The sequence below is a fragment of the Triturus cristatus genome, chromosome 8 (genome assembly GCF_964204655.1).
Source record: "Triturus cristatus chromosome 8, aTriCri1.1, whole genome shotgun sequence".
Taxonomy (NCBI): domain Eukaryota; kingdom Metazoa; phylum Chordata; class Amphibia; order Caudata; family Salamandridae; genus Triturus; species Triturus cristatus.
Genome location: NC_140591.1, coordinates 1,550,738,430 through 1,550,753,491, shown reverse-complemented (window position 1 = coordinate 1,550,753,491; position 15,062 = coordinate 1,550,738,430). Strand labels below are relative to the sequence as shown.

At 41.1% G+C, this 15,062-nt stretch overlaps 1 protein-coding gene across 1 annotated transcript in view; it reads left to right on the top strand.

Moving 5' to 3' along the window:
- Nucleotides 1-15,062, top strand: part of LOC146806121 (protein sel-1 homolog 3-like) — a 412,689-nt gene that overhangs the window by 241,016 nt on the left and 156,611 nt on the right. The window contains exons 13-15 of the mRNA XM_085620586.1: nt 7,856-7,975; nt 9,715-9,855; nt 11,822-11,884. Coding sequence (XP_085476712.1) covers nt 7,856-7,975; nt 9,715-9,855; nt 11,822-11,884 — 324 coding nt within the window. The remainder of the gene's footprint in view (nt 1-7,855; nt 7,976-9,714; nt 9,856-11,821; nt 11,885-15,062) is intronic.

Below are 15,062 nucleotides of genomic sequence, written 5' to 3'. Positions count from 1 at the left end.
TCGCGAGGATTCGTCAATCGGCGCCAAAGTTATTCCAAATAGAATGTTGCGTATTTCCTATGGAAACACGGTTGTAACTATAACTATCTACTGGCGATATATATATATATATATATATATATATATCACAAAGAAAAGCACCAGACTTGGGAGGCCACACACCTTGCTGAATGATTTATTCCTGCAGGGCAGCATTGCACATCAACTGTAAACGCACAAAGTTCATCTCGTCAAAAATATTTCCTTACGCGTTTCAGGCGTCACGGCGCCCTTGTTCACAGGACTTTGACAAATGTAGAGTGCAGAATGCCGGTCCTCTAATTAGCAGTTTTTAAGTCTCGCCCACTGGGCGTGGTTGCACATTGCATTCTGGTAATTAGAGTTCATGATATTAGGAAAATCCTTCGCTCACCCGGCTGCTGTTCCACATTAAAAATAGTTCAGATACCTTGATAGGTCTTTGTAGGTTATGAAGTAGTGGCAAGACCGTCGTAATCCCTTTCAGCAGAAAACAGCAAGGCTCCGTGTTGCGCTGTTCGATAACGCGCTGGACACCGCTTTATGCGCAGGGGGGCTTGCCGCGACCCTGGCAGGCCGCCATTAATATCACAAAGAAAAGCACCAGACTTGGGAGGCCACACACTTTGCTGAATGATTTATTCCTGCAGGGCAGCATTGCACATCAACTGTAAACGCACAAAGTTCATCTCGTCAAAAATATTTCCTTACGCGTTTCAGGCGTCACGGCGCCCTTGTTCACAGGACTTTGACAAATGTAGAGTGCAGAATGGCGGTCCTCTAATTAGCAGTTTTTAAGTCTCGCCCACTGGGCGTGGTTGCACATTGCATTCTGGTAATTAGAGTTCATGATATTAGGAAAATCCTTCGCTCACCCGGCTGCTGTTCCACATTAAAAATAGTTCAGCTACCTTGATAGGTCTTTGTAGGTTATGAAGTAGTGGCAAGACCGTCGTAATCCCTTTCAGCAGAAAACAGCAAGGCTCTGTGTTGCACTGTTCGATAACGTGCTGGACACCGCTTTATGCGCAGGGGGGGCTTCCCGCGACCCTGGCAGGCCGCCATTAATATCACAAAGAAAAGCACCAGACTTGGGAGGCCACACACCTTGCTGAATGATTTATTCCTGCAGGGCAGCATTGCACATCAACCGTAAACGCACAAAGTTCATCTCGTCAAAAATATTTCCTTACGCGTTTCAGGCGTCACAGCGCCCTTGTTCACAGGACTTTGACAAATGTAGAGTGCAGAATGCCGGTCCTCTAATTAGCAGTTTTTAAGTCTCGCCCACTGGGCGTGGTTGCACATTGCATTCTGGTAATTAGAGTTCATGATATTAGGAAAATCCTTCGCTCACCCGGCTGCTGTTCCACATTAAAAATAGTTCAGATACCTTGATAGGTCTTTGTAGGTTATGAAGTAGTGGCAAGACCGTCGTAATCCCTTTCAGCAGAAAACAGCAAGGCTCCGTGTTGCGCTGTTCGATAACGCGCTGGACACCGCTTTATGCGCAGGGGGGCTTGCCGCGACCCTGGCAGGCCGCCATCAATATCACAAAGAAAAGCACCAGACTTGGGAGGCCACACACCTTGCTGAATGATTTATTCCTGCAGGGCAGCATTGCACATCAACTGTAAACGCACAAAGTTCATCTCGTCAAAAATATTTCCTTACGCGTTTCAGGCGTCACGGCGCCCTTGTTCACAGGACTTTGACAAATGTAGAGTGCAGAATGCCGGTTCTCTAATTAGCAGTTTTTAAGTCTCGCCCACTGGGCGTGGTTGCACATTGCATTCTGGTAATTAGAGTTCATTATATTTGGAAAATCCTTCGCTCACCCGGCTGCTGTTCCACATTAAAAATAGTTCAGATACCTTGATAGGTCTTTGTAGGTTATGAAGTAGTGGCAAGACCGTCGTAATCCCTTTCAGCAGAAAACAGCAAGGCTCCGTGTTGCGCTGTTCGATAACGCGCTGGACACCGCTTTATGCGCAGGGGGGCTTCCCGCGACCCTGGCAGGCCGCCATTAATATCACAAAGAAAACCACCAGACTTGCCCTGCAGGAATAAATCATTCAGCAAGGTGTGTGGCCTCCCAAGTCTGGTGCTTTTCTTTGTGATGTTTATATATATATATGCACATATATCAATCAGTCAGTCATACACATTTATTCGGTTCAAGGGAACCACAAAAGTGAGCAGGATAAATAATAAAATCATGATAAAATAGAAGTTACAGTATGAAGGCATAACATAAAATTGTGTACGTTTTACAGTATTTCATTGCAATATAATGCCATTTGATTAAAACAAACCTGAGAAAACTAAAACCTCTAGATAGTCCATAAAAGGTCACATGAAGGGTCGGCCAAGTTGCTCAGGATATCAGTCCAGAAAAAGAATCAGGCAAGGTTATCTATCGGTATTACTTGGGGCTACGTAAAACCGAAATGGCGAAAAGTATACCACTTAAGCAAAACGTATTATATAATAGGCTGCATATATAAAACCTGTAAACGGGATCAATTAAATTAATACATAATAAGATTTAAAAAGGTTGATATTTAAAATGCTGTACCTAATGTTAAAAATGCTGCAGCTGTGTTGAGCCAATTCTATTTCTGTGAATTTCTGATTTTCAAGGCCCCACAGATTAACCTGCCAGTCCTCCTGGGGGTGGCTAACAACCTACAGAGAATCTTGTTCTCGATTGTTTGTAGAGGACCAGGAAAAGTGTAGCCCCAGACTCCTGCTCCATATGTTCCCAGAGGAATACGCTTCGCCTTGTACACGACGATCAACTCCTGAATCGGTCTGTGACCTGATTTCTTTGAAAAACAGAATAGACCCTAATTTACTCCCTCCTTCTTTCCTACTCTCACTATCAGTCATTTCTCCCATTTTAAATCAGAGGAAAACAGGATGCCAGGATAATTAAGATTTTGCACTCTAGTGATGGGAGTCCCAGCAACAGAATGTAAATGAGAAGACATCTTTTGGACCCACAAATCATGGTATAAGATTTGTTATGATTTGTTATGAATGATTTTCAGATTAAAGTTCTTCAGAAAATCATAGAAAATATCCAATAAAAGATGTAGCCCGTGCAAAGTATATATGCCACTGGGTAGTTATTGTTAGGTCAGCTGTTCAATTGGAAAAGTGTTTTTTGCGTTGCTAATAACTTTGGCCCTGTTTGGCGAATCTCCACAAAGCGTTCCAGAAAGTTGCTAATTCTTGACTAAATAGTGCATGGAAGGTTTTGGGGTGATCCATCAAGCGGGAGGTGGGAAAAAATAGGGGTACCGAAACGCAAGATCCCCATGCATTTTCCATAGATTTCTTTAAGAAGGGCTACTGCAAAAACTGCTGAACGGAATTTCACCAAATTTGACAGGAAGCTAGATCTTGGTCTTCAGACTGTGCTTTTTGTGATTTGGTGTAAATCCGTACAGTAGGTTTTGAGAAATTAAGGTAAAAAAGACTTGTATATGTGGACATTTAAATATATATATATGTGTGTGTGTGTGTGTATGTATACATATGTATATTCACTGAAAAAACCATAGGTTTCACACATGTTATAGTTAGCTGGACATTTTACTGATAAAAAACCAATGAAATTCCCCCGTTATAGTTACTGTAGGCAACTATAACTCACGCGACCGCAATCCTCTGCTGATGCTAATACTGTATTTAGACACTTATTTGCCCATGTCTTCTTCCATTAAATTTTAGCTATACATATATTACAAATATTTTTTTTTCATAAAGACACATATGTCATCAGCAGAGGATTACGGTCGCGTGAGTTATAGTTGCCTACAGTAACTATAACGGGGGAATTTCATTGGTTTTTTATCAGTAAAATGTCCAGCTAACTATAACATGTGTGAAACCTATGGTTTTTTCAGTGAATTTGCAAGGTTTTTTAAATGCTAATTCCTAACTATAACGTGTGTGAAACCTATGTTTTTTTCAGTGAATTTGTACGGTTTTTTAAATGCTAAGTTACTTTACGCCATTTGTGGCGTGCGCGCCCACTTAACGCAGTTTGTTCCGTGCGCGCACGGTGCGCTTCGCGCACCGCGTGCCCACGTTACGCTAGATGGGCCATGAACGCACGATGCGCTTCGCGCTCCGTGCGCACATGGAGGTCATATGATGAGCATCGTTGTGACAGGTAAAATATATGTTTTGTTTATCTCTCAAGAGCCATGCCCAAAAGGTGCCCTTCGGGCACCTTTTGCACACGGGGTGGGGAGAATGTGGATATTTTTTTTTTTTTTCAGTGAATTTGTACGGTTTTTTAAATGCTAAGTTACTTTACGCCATTTGTGGCGTGTGCGCCCACTTAACGCAGTTCGTTCCGTGCGCGCACAGTGAGCACGCGGTGCACGTTACGCTAGATGGGCCATGAACGCACGATGCGCTTCGCGCACCGTGCACACATGGAGGTCATATGATGAGCATCGTTGTGACAGGTAAAATATATGTTTTGTTTATCTCTCAAGAGCCATGCCCAAAAGGTGCCCTTCGGGCACCTTTTAAACACGGGGTGGGGAGAATGTGGATATTTTTTTTTTTTTATTATAATTTCTTACCGTACGCGTACGGTAAGCGTAATCGGCGAAATTTACGAAAAAATTAAAATTGCCTTTTTTCACTTGGGGGATCGTTGGGGACTCCCTCGACATGGCTAGGTGCTTGGGAGCTGTGTAAACAGCCCCTTTACATGATTTGCACTTTGTTTTTCAACCCCCTGTCAGAGTGCGAGAGAGAAAATGGCGGCCGCCGCTTACTGGTTTCGACCGATTCGAATGTTTACTAAGATCTAAGGGCCAATCAGAATCGCGCTCGCGCACGCCACCGTACGCGTACGGTAAGCGCACCATAAGCTGGCTCAGATATATATATTGATTTAAAGGCTATTTTCTCAGAATCTACTGAACAGATTTACACCAAACCTACAAAAGGCTCTTCCTTGACCTGAAGACTACCTCTCTGCCAAATTTCAAGTAATTGTGTTCAGCCGTTCGGGCTGTAGCTGTGTCTAAAGGTCCTATGGAAAAATGCATGGGAAAAACGCGTTTTGGGACCCCCCTTTTATCTCAGCCCCCGCTTGACGAATCCCCCCGAGACTTTCAGGGTAGGAGCGGAGCGGAGCGCCCCACCTATTTTGAAAAATTCGCGAGGATTCGTCAACCGGCGCCAAAGTTATTCAAAATAGAATGTTGCGGATTTCCTATGGAAACGTGGTCCTAACTATAACTACCTACTGGCGACCGCCAGTAGGTAATATACTTATATATATATCTATGTGTGTGTGTGTATGTACATGTGTGTATATATATAAACATATATATATATAAACATATATAAGAACTGGGATTAAAACTAAACAAACCGTGAGTGCGTGCTACTTGGTTTCCTACCAGGGAACCGTCAGAGGATGTTATGACGGCACAGCTCGGCCGCAGCATTGCACCGGATAGAGAAGCGCCAGGGGCCCCTTGAAACGGAGCGGAGTTGTGGAGATATATATATATATATATATATATATATATATATATATATATATATATATTACCTACTGGCGGTCGCCAGTAGGTAGTTATAGTTAGGACCACGTTTCCATAGGAAATCCGCAACATTCTATTTTGAATAACTTTGGCGCCGGTCGACAAATCCTCGCGAATTTTTCAAAATAGGTGGGGCGCTACGCTCCGCTCCTACCCTGAAAGTCTCGGGGGGATTCGTCAAGCGGGGGCTGAGATAAAAGGGGGGTCCCAAACGCGTTTTTCCCATGCATTTTTCCATAGGACCTTTAGACACAGCTACAGCCCGAACGGCTGAACAGAATTACTTGAAATTTGGCAGAGAGGTAGCCATAAGGTCAAGGAAGTGCCTTTTGCAGGTCTGGTGTAAATCTGTTCAGTATTTCCGGAAAAAATAGCATTTAAAAGCATATATATATCTATATGCGCGCAGGGTGCGCGCACCGTGCGAGCACCGTGCGAGCACCCTAACGTGCGCGAGCGTAATTCTGATTGGTGGTTACATGTTAGTCAACGTTCGAATCGGTCGAAATCAGGAAGTGTCGGCCGCCATTTTGTTTGTTTTCAGTGCGAGAGTGAAAAAGGAAGGTAGCGAACGTGAAAAGGGGGCAGGGTAGAGAGTTCCTGACCCCCTAGCCTTTGTCAGGGGGTCCCTGAAGGACCCCGAAGGCAAAAAAAAAAATTTTTTTTTTCTAAAAATCGCGGGGGTGCGCGCACAGTGCGCGCATCCTGAAAAACACAAAAAAAATTTTTTTTTTTTACAAAAAACAAAAAATAATTCGCAGGGTGAAAACCAAAAAAAAAAAAAAAAAATTTTAATACGTAGTTTATTGTAAAATAAATATATAAAAAAAATAATACATAAATAAATTAGCATTTAAAAAACCGTACAAATTCACTGAAAAAACCATAGGTTTCACACACGTTATAGTTAGGAATTAGCATTTAAAAAACCTTGCAAATTCACTTAAAAAACCATAGGTTTCACACATGTTATAGTTAGCTGGACATTTCACTCATAAAAAACCAATGAAATTCCCCCGTTATAGTTACTGCAGGCAACTATAACTCACGCGACCGCAATCCTCTGCTGATGACGTCAGATATTACATCACTGATGACATATGTGTCTTTCTGAAAAATAAATATTTGTAATATATGTATAGCTAAAGATTAATGGAAGAAGACATGGGTAAATAAGTGTCTAAATACAGTATTAGCATCAGCAGAGGATTACGGTCGCGTGAGTTATAGTTGCCTGCAGTAACTATAACGGGGGAATTTCATTGGTTTTTTATGAGTGAAATGTCCAGCTAACTATAACGTGTGAAACCTATGGTTTTTTAAGTGAATATATATATGGACACATAGATAGATATAAGATACTCAGTGCAACCATTTTTAGTTATCAAAAAGAAATCTAAGAAATCCTGCTAGGATACATGACGGATTTGTGTCATCATATAAAGCTCCCCTAAATCCAGGACTAATAGGAGTTTTTTCCTTTATTGATGTAGATTGTGGCTATGATGTCCAGGAAACAGTAATGTGGTGGCACGTGGGGATCATCTTTGGTGAACTTTTAGAAATTACACAATGGGAAAGAAACATACTACAGCTGCTGTCGCACTTTATCAATGTAAACCTCTTCTACTGAAATTTTTTTAAAAATATGCAAAACATATCAGCCCTGTTTATATACAGGGCTTCATCTATGTCACCAGTGTGGCTCCTTTTGTTCTAAAAGCTGCACATCATATGGATTTATTACAAATGCATAAGTTCCATTAGTTAGCTGGATTCCAAAAACATTAGATGAAACTCCTAAATCAAGTCAAAAGCATTATCTATCATCATTAGAATTCAACCTCTCTGCACAGTTGAGAAGGATGTGCCGGAAATTAGATGTTCAATTGTGGTACATGGGCAGCCAAGAAGCTACTGAATTTGTCTTATGTACAGTGCCCACCTCTTGCTGTTTTTTACAGTGATATAAGAATAATTTATACCTTGAATCGCAAGATCCTTGCTTAGGCAGTGTCAACCAATGTGCAGTGTTTAATAGGTTTATGATTTGTTAGATTGACACTATTACTTGGGGGCATTTTCAAGTTTAGGTTATAGAATATCTGCTATGGGTAGCTAAGTTTTTATGTATTGTTTTCATTTTTTCATTGTCTCAGTGCAGTTATGGGTAGCTTGGGTAGAAGGACATCTTATAGATCTGTTTTCATTTAGTGCTCTTTTTCTAAGTTAATTCAATCTTAGTTCTTCTTCAGGCGTTTGTGGAAGTCGTCCATCTAATTGATGACGATGTCTTGAAACAGCAAACAAAGGAGAATGAGGACCTTTTCTTATGGCTGCGATACCAGGCCAGACAGGGTGTAACTGCAGCGCAGGTAAGAAATCTGCTGGAGGCAGCTGGCTATGAATATAAGATGTAAATATTAATGCATTTAGGAATTAATACAGGGTGAAGTTTCATTCCAAATACACAGATTCAGGTGGATATTTACTCTGGCACATGGGATTTTAGTGTTCTGAAATTCCACCCGTATGATGTACTGTCTGCATTAACAAACCCAGGCTGAGTGAGGGATGTGGGGTGGTATTTGTGGCTGGGTCCACCAGTGATAGTTGTTATAACAATTGCAAACCCATACACTTATAGTATTTACCGATGCTTTTCAACAGTTTGCTACCCTGACAGGGAAGTCAGCTTTACTCTGCACAAAACCATCAGTAAGTTAGTTTCCAGTCTGGCAATGTGAACTATACCCAAAATTGATATGGATGCACTGGAAGAGTTGCTCCTTGGAAAACAAGAAAAAAATTAAATATGCAAAGGCTCTTTGTACTGCATATCTGCATGAAGAATTATATTTGAGTATATATTTGAGTACTGAAAATCTTCAAATGTTGCAGATATCCAAAACTAATTCCAGAATTAATTTTAAATTTCAGAATGAGTGATAAATATTCCCCCAAACTTCGTAGTAATCATACAGAAGCTAATCTCTGACTTTTTGTGGTCAGTGAATCCCATGCTTAGCGATTCATACTGACAGTGGCTGCTCAAGAAGTACTCCCAACTTTAGCAGACAAGGGAGCTAAACCAGTTGGCAAGATATAGATATGGCCAAAATTCCTTTATATGGTGAGCTGGTGTGACTGTGACAATGCAAGTTTATGCCTTATGGATGCAGCCATGCAGTTAGGTGGACGTTGTCAGAATGTGAAGATTTGAGGAGGGCCATGAAATTCAATTCACCAAAATGCCATTGGTAGTGGACGTAACATCTTGGCCGCTTATAACATTACGGATTTGCCCCTTTGTCCTTAGCCCCGGAGCATCTGTGTTTGCTGCTGAGGAACTAAAGAGAGGAAATATTTGGTGACTAGACAAAGTAAAACAAACTCAGATCAATACTTACTTTTTCTTTCTCCACTGCTTTTATAAACCCTATAGTCAGGTGGATCACAGCCATGCTGGGGGTCTTGAGGTGGTCACACGTAACAGATGTGGCCTCTATCTTGCCCTAATTGACATTTATAATAATGGATTCATGATTGGTAGAGTGAAGAATTTGCTTGGTATGAATTGGTGTGAGAGCAGGATGGAAATGCTCCTTGGTTGGAGGGCTGTCCAAGCTTTCACAGTAGGTATGGTATCTCTTATGATGTGAGCTTTGTAGAGGGCGTGAGGGATTTTACAAAGATTTAGACCAGAACTTGGGAGGGTCATTAGTTCCTGTGTCAAACAGAGCATGTCCTTAGCTTAGTTTCAAGTCGCACAATTGACGGAACAGGTAAGCTGGGAAACATTTGTTGAGGAGACATGCTAGTAGTTTTCAGCTCACGTGTGGTTAGTTATCAGACTAGATAAAATGACTACTGGAGAATAATTAGCAGGATTTGGTAGGGTGTCACATATGAGCTGAATGTTCTTTTCCTAATGAGACCCATCCTTATGTTATTCCAACCTACCCATGTTATATTGGTTCACATTTATGTTCCCTCAATGCCAACCTAAAGTCTGTATTTTCCAATGCAACATTGTTTTTCTCGCTACCTACACGCAACACAGACTGGTTGCAGCTGTTAGTACAAGAGTTACTTGTATTATGTCATTTTTCAGCATGCAGTCAGCAGGATGCTGTTCTGGGGTCAACAGGGCATCTCTTCCAACCTCAAAGCAGCTGTGAAGTTTTATGAGAGGGGTGCCAAGAAGCTGAAGGATCCCGTTCTCATGTACGACTACGGAGTGGTTCTTCTGCGGGTGAGCACTTGCCTTGGCCGTGCCATGCACCTTGTTGCATGCTGTTCGGAATAGACATTCTCTTTGATCCCTGTCTCAAGGCCATCATGTAAACTGTTTTTTTCATAGATTTCTCCTCTGTTCAGATGACACAGGCAATGCTTAGTCAATCCCAGAGATAAAACATATATAGAATGTTGGATCATGACTAGGATAATACATTTGGTGCCACCCTGAGAATGTGCTTCTATGTTCTGATACATAATTTGATTATTGCATAATCCACTGCTAGTCAATTGCAATTTTTTTATGGCTATACATATGTGCCCAGTAATGAAGGATGAATCATTTAGTGCTAAGAATGTGTCTTGGTGGCAGTATAGTTTGGGATATTATCGATTAAGCTGATGTTTTTAACACTTAGATTCATTATCTCAGTTGACACCATCTGGTGACATTGTTTCCAGTCTTCCCAATGGTCCCAGGAATAAATGAGTGTAGGCACTCAGCAATGGTCTTGCTGTTCCAAGTGCGGCTGAGGTGCATTATTTAGATGGCGTGGTGGAAGCTATCCAGGTGCTGCCCTCTGTACACACTGTGCCTAGTCTGTGGAAAACCTTGAAGTGAAGGTGTTCCTTAGTGTTATACTGGTCTCCTCAATCCCACAATCATAAGCCTTTGGAAAATGTGAACTTCCTCCGGTGTCACAAGTCAATAGGGCCAAAGAAGTATCTGGGTGACCTTCTCATCCAACTGTCTTTGAATCTTTGTTAGCAACCTGAGTTCTTGCAAAATGATTAACATAGACATATATTACACTTCATGCATCTACCCAGATATGTCTTGCAAGGATAAGCATGCCTCAGCCTTGAAGGCTTACCCAACCTCAAGCAAGGTTTCTAGGGCAGGAACGTGCAAGACACTCTCAGCCCATAACCCCTCCCCTGGTATTATGCTTTTTATCCGTAGCACTGAGAGACCTGCATTCTTTTTAGCACCTGGATCCAGACAGATGTAGCTGTCTGTTGGCACCCTAATGAGGTTCATACTACCGAGCCACAGCACATCAGGAAAGTTCCCAAAGTTTAATTCACACCAATATGATATGTCACAGGTGAAGAAGCTACATTTTCTCCTTCACTATTTTGCATGCATGAAACTATGGCACCACCACGTCTATTACTGTATATTACAGAAAGGCCAAACACGTTGGTATTGCAAATGCTTGTTTGCTGTGCAGTCATTTTTGAACTGGTTTCAGGTGCAATTGAGTAGACAAGGTGTCCAACATTTTATCACTCACTCGGATGCACAATGCCTAATCTGCTATCCAGTGCAGTGGCCAGGTACAAGAGAGGGTCAGAAGGGTTATTAGATAACTATTTTTTTCCTATAGAAGCGGTTCTGCATCCCTTTTTCGAAATTCTTCGGTAATGCATGTGGAGAGGTATAAGAACCATTTAACAGCTATGTCAATTTTGCTACTAGAACCTCACAAAGAATTTGCTGTGACTTACTATTGTATTACTCCTGAACTCCAGGAGTAAGCCTAAAGCAAATTAGGAGCACTCCTGGCTTATTCCTGAAATTCATGAGTAAGCCAAGAGTAATTCGAGAGTAAACCACACCTACTCATATACCAATCTTTGAGAACCAGACTCAAAGAGCGATTGATAGGGTTTTATGTTGATATCCGTATTTCTAATGTTCCTCCTCGTAGAAAGTAGTGCTTTAGTCCTTTTTGAGTGCTTTGTCATATCCCGTAAGTATTTAAAAGAAACTCTACATTATTGAGACTTTTGTGACATCAAAGCTAGATTTATTTGGTTATTGTACTTTGACAGCAATTTCTATTCTCTTTAAATATACTATGCATTATTTATTTAACTATCACTTATCATACAGTAAGGAACACTTCCTCCAGTTTCTATTTAATGATCTTGTGATGTTATGGCGCAGTAATGGACACATTATGTTATTTTTAAAGGGCCAAGGGGTGAAACAGGACATCCCCAGAGCTCTGACGTTCATTAAAGAGTCTGCAGAGAAGGTAAGATTTTGAATCTTAAATATGGTATCATTCCAGGAATACAGACTCATAAAGCATTCTTCGTTGGGTGGGTAACTGTGTCTTTTTTGGCCTCATATATGTGTGTAGTGAAACCTCTAGGAATGATTTTAGATATTTAATATTAATACTTATATCGATCAAGTTCTGTAATGACTCACACCTTTTCATGAGTGGAAAGGGTATCCATGTTGGGTCACAAAATTAAAAGGTAAACTAAAGTAAAAGAAGTGCACATGAGTGTGTGAAAAGGAAGCAAGCAGCTCAGTGGCAATTAGCAGAATTCAGACCTTTGTAAAAAAAAAACCAAGCATTTACAATGCAATCAGTCTCGCCTTTGGGACCGTATATGTATTTAGCTATGCAGCACATTAGCCTGGGTGCTGAAACATCTACTGTTCTTTAACATGGAGGGAAAGTAAGCACCAAACTGTGTGACACCACAGGTATGGGAACACATAGAGAGAAATATTGCCTTTCAGTGGGAAATGGTATAGTCCAAAGCTCTGTTTTTATTATAAAATCTGGGCCTTCGGTTGTCATATCACTGAAAATACAAAAGTTGAATTTGTTTTATTGTCTACTGGTGCTCGTCGAAGACAATTTCTATGGACTGGAATCTACAGAATGCTAAAGTGATTCTGGTATTTTACTGACCTTTGCTGGTCGTTTTCTGTCCAGAAAGTTAAATAGAGACAGTGGCCAGAAAAAAAAAGAAAGTCCCTCAGCGGAAAGCAATTCTGGTATTTGACTGGTCTCTGCTGGTCATTTTCTATCAAGACATTCAAATAGAGGCAGTTGAACAGAAAAAGAAGTCCCTAAGCGGAAGCAGACAAGTCCTAGGGCTGATCTCCAGAGTCCACAAAGTACATACACATATAAGTATCTACTAAAGTATATACAAGAGGTCTCGAATGCTCGACCTAATAAAAAAAAATTTGAAGCAGGAAGCAGGATGGGGAACAGCAGAGGTAACAATGAGTAAGGGATGTTTTGGAGGGTGAAAAGGGTGAATACAGGGGTGGTGGCACAGGAACCAGCAGGCGAGAGAATAAGGAACCACATGCGTTCTCCCGGAGTATTAAGCGGAAGATAAAAACAAGCATTTTCAATGCCAATATGTCTGGCCTTTGCAGAAGTGCTTTTTTATTATTATTAAATTTTGCAAACATATAAATACAAAGAAAATCTGGCACACGTAAAAAATAAAGTTGTTGCCAACAGCACAGGTACACTAGTCACGCACTGAAGTGCTCCCCTTTCCAGGTGTCTCTGCACATGTGATCAGGCAAAATACAGTCACTCACAGGGCAACAGAGCCAATGGATGAAATGAACTGGGGGCATATGTATCAACATCTCCATTTGCGATTCTCAAATAGCGATTTTTAAAGAATCGCTATTTGAGAATTGCAAAACGGGATGTATTTAAAAAATCGCAAAACTTTAGCGATTTCTTAAAATTCCTTAATTGCGATTAGCAAATTGCGAAATTGCAATTAAGGAATACCTTCCCATTCATTTTTATGGGCCAGGAGACCCATAGGAATGAATGGGAAGTAATTCTCAAATTGCGATTCGCAATTTGTTAATCGCAATTTGAGAATAATTTCAAAGGTGCAAGGGTGTCATGATGACACCCTGATGCACCCCTGAAATGAGCATGTGTGTGCATATGACGCACATACATGCCTTAAGGGCATGTATGTGCACCACGTGGCACTTTGTAAAATTACAAAAAGTGCATTTTTAACAGAAATCGCAAATTACCACCAACTAGAAGTTGGTGGTAATTTGCGATTTCTTAAGGATAATTCGCAATGATTTGGTGCGTGGTACATATCAATTAAGAAATCGCAATTTGCGATTTCTTAAATGCTTACGCAAACTTAAGAAATCGTAAATTAGCGATTCCTTGAATTTGCGATGAGATTTTGCCTCATACATCCCGTTTTGCGAATTTTTAATCGCAAACGCTGTTTTTTGCGAATCGCAGTGTTTGTGATTAAAAATTCGGTTGATACATATGCCCCCAGATCATTTGATTTACACTACATGCTGAGAATGCACAGAGGCACAATTGTAAATGACACTGGAACAGATTAACAGAATAACAGGTCTGACCAAAAGCACCTGTGCGTATGTATAGATGAATGTATTTTTATTATGAATGCTTTGGAAAACATAACACTGCAAGACAGCTAAAGCTGTAACTAGGCCAGACCTAAAAATTGTGAATCTAATGATATATATACGCATAACAGTTTCTAGTACATGTAATGTTCAGATGTGTATACAGCTAAAAACGCCCAACGTATGCAAGTTTAAAATTAGGCTTTTTAGATCAGGCAGTACAACAGAGGTGATGTCCGGCCCCTGCATAGCCACTACATCCGTGCGCTGACATCAATTTCTTTCTGATATCTGTCCATGCTGTTTGATGTGGAGCTTTAGGAATCAGACTGTACCAGTGTGCATAACTCTTAGATAGAAACTTATTAACAAGAACCAGCAGAGTCCATTTAAAGAACAGGGAGGAGGGTAGATCAATGAGAAATCTGCAGTTTGATTGAGTATCCACCCGAAAGAGTGTTATCTGGGATAAGTAATTATTCTTCTGATGGGTACTTCTAGCAGGAGATTCCTCAACTCATGAATAGAACAGATTTACTATTCCACCAAGTGGTGGGTCTGCGGAATGATTCATACCAGGAAATCCTGCAGGACAGAATGGGCAAAGTGCCCCTGGCCATACCTGGCTATCCAAGCAGTAGTGTTTTGCGAATGTATGGGCAGATGGCCACATTGCAGACTAGCAGATATATAAGACTGGCACATCACATGCCAGCACAGTGCAAGCCGACTTTACTTTGGTAGAATGAGCGAGTAGGCCCTTTTCATGGCCAGTCTGTAGCAGATTTGTACGCACAGGACAATCGATCTAGAGATGGTCCGCTTTTGCACAGCTTTTCCCTTCTTCTCACTTCTTCTGTGGATGGATGAAGAAGGGCAAAGAAAGCTGGCAGGTATTAGATTGCCCTAAGTGGAATGGCGTGACACTTTTCAGGAAGAACTCGTCTTTGATTGTTAGCACAAGCTTGTCTGGTACATGGTTGCTGGACAGAGAATGCTTGTAGCTCACTCACAAGACAAGCTGATGT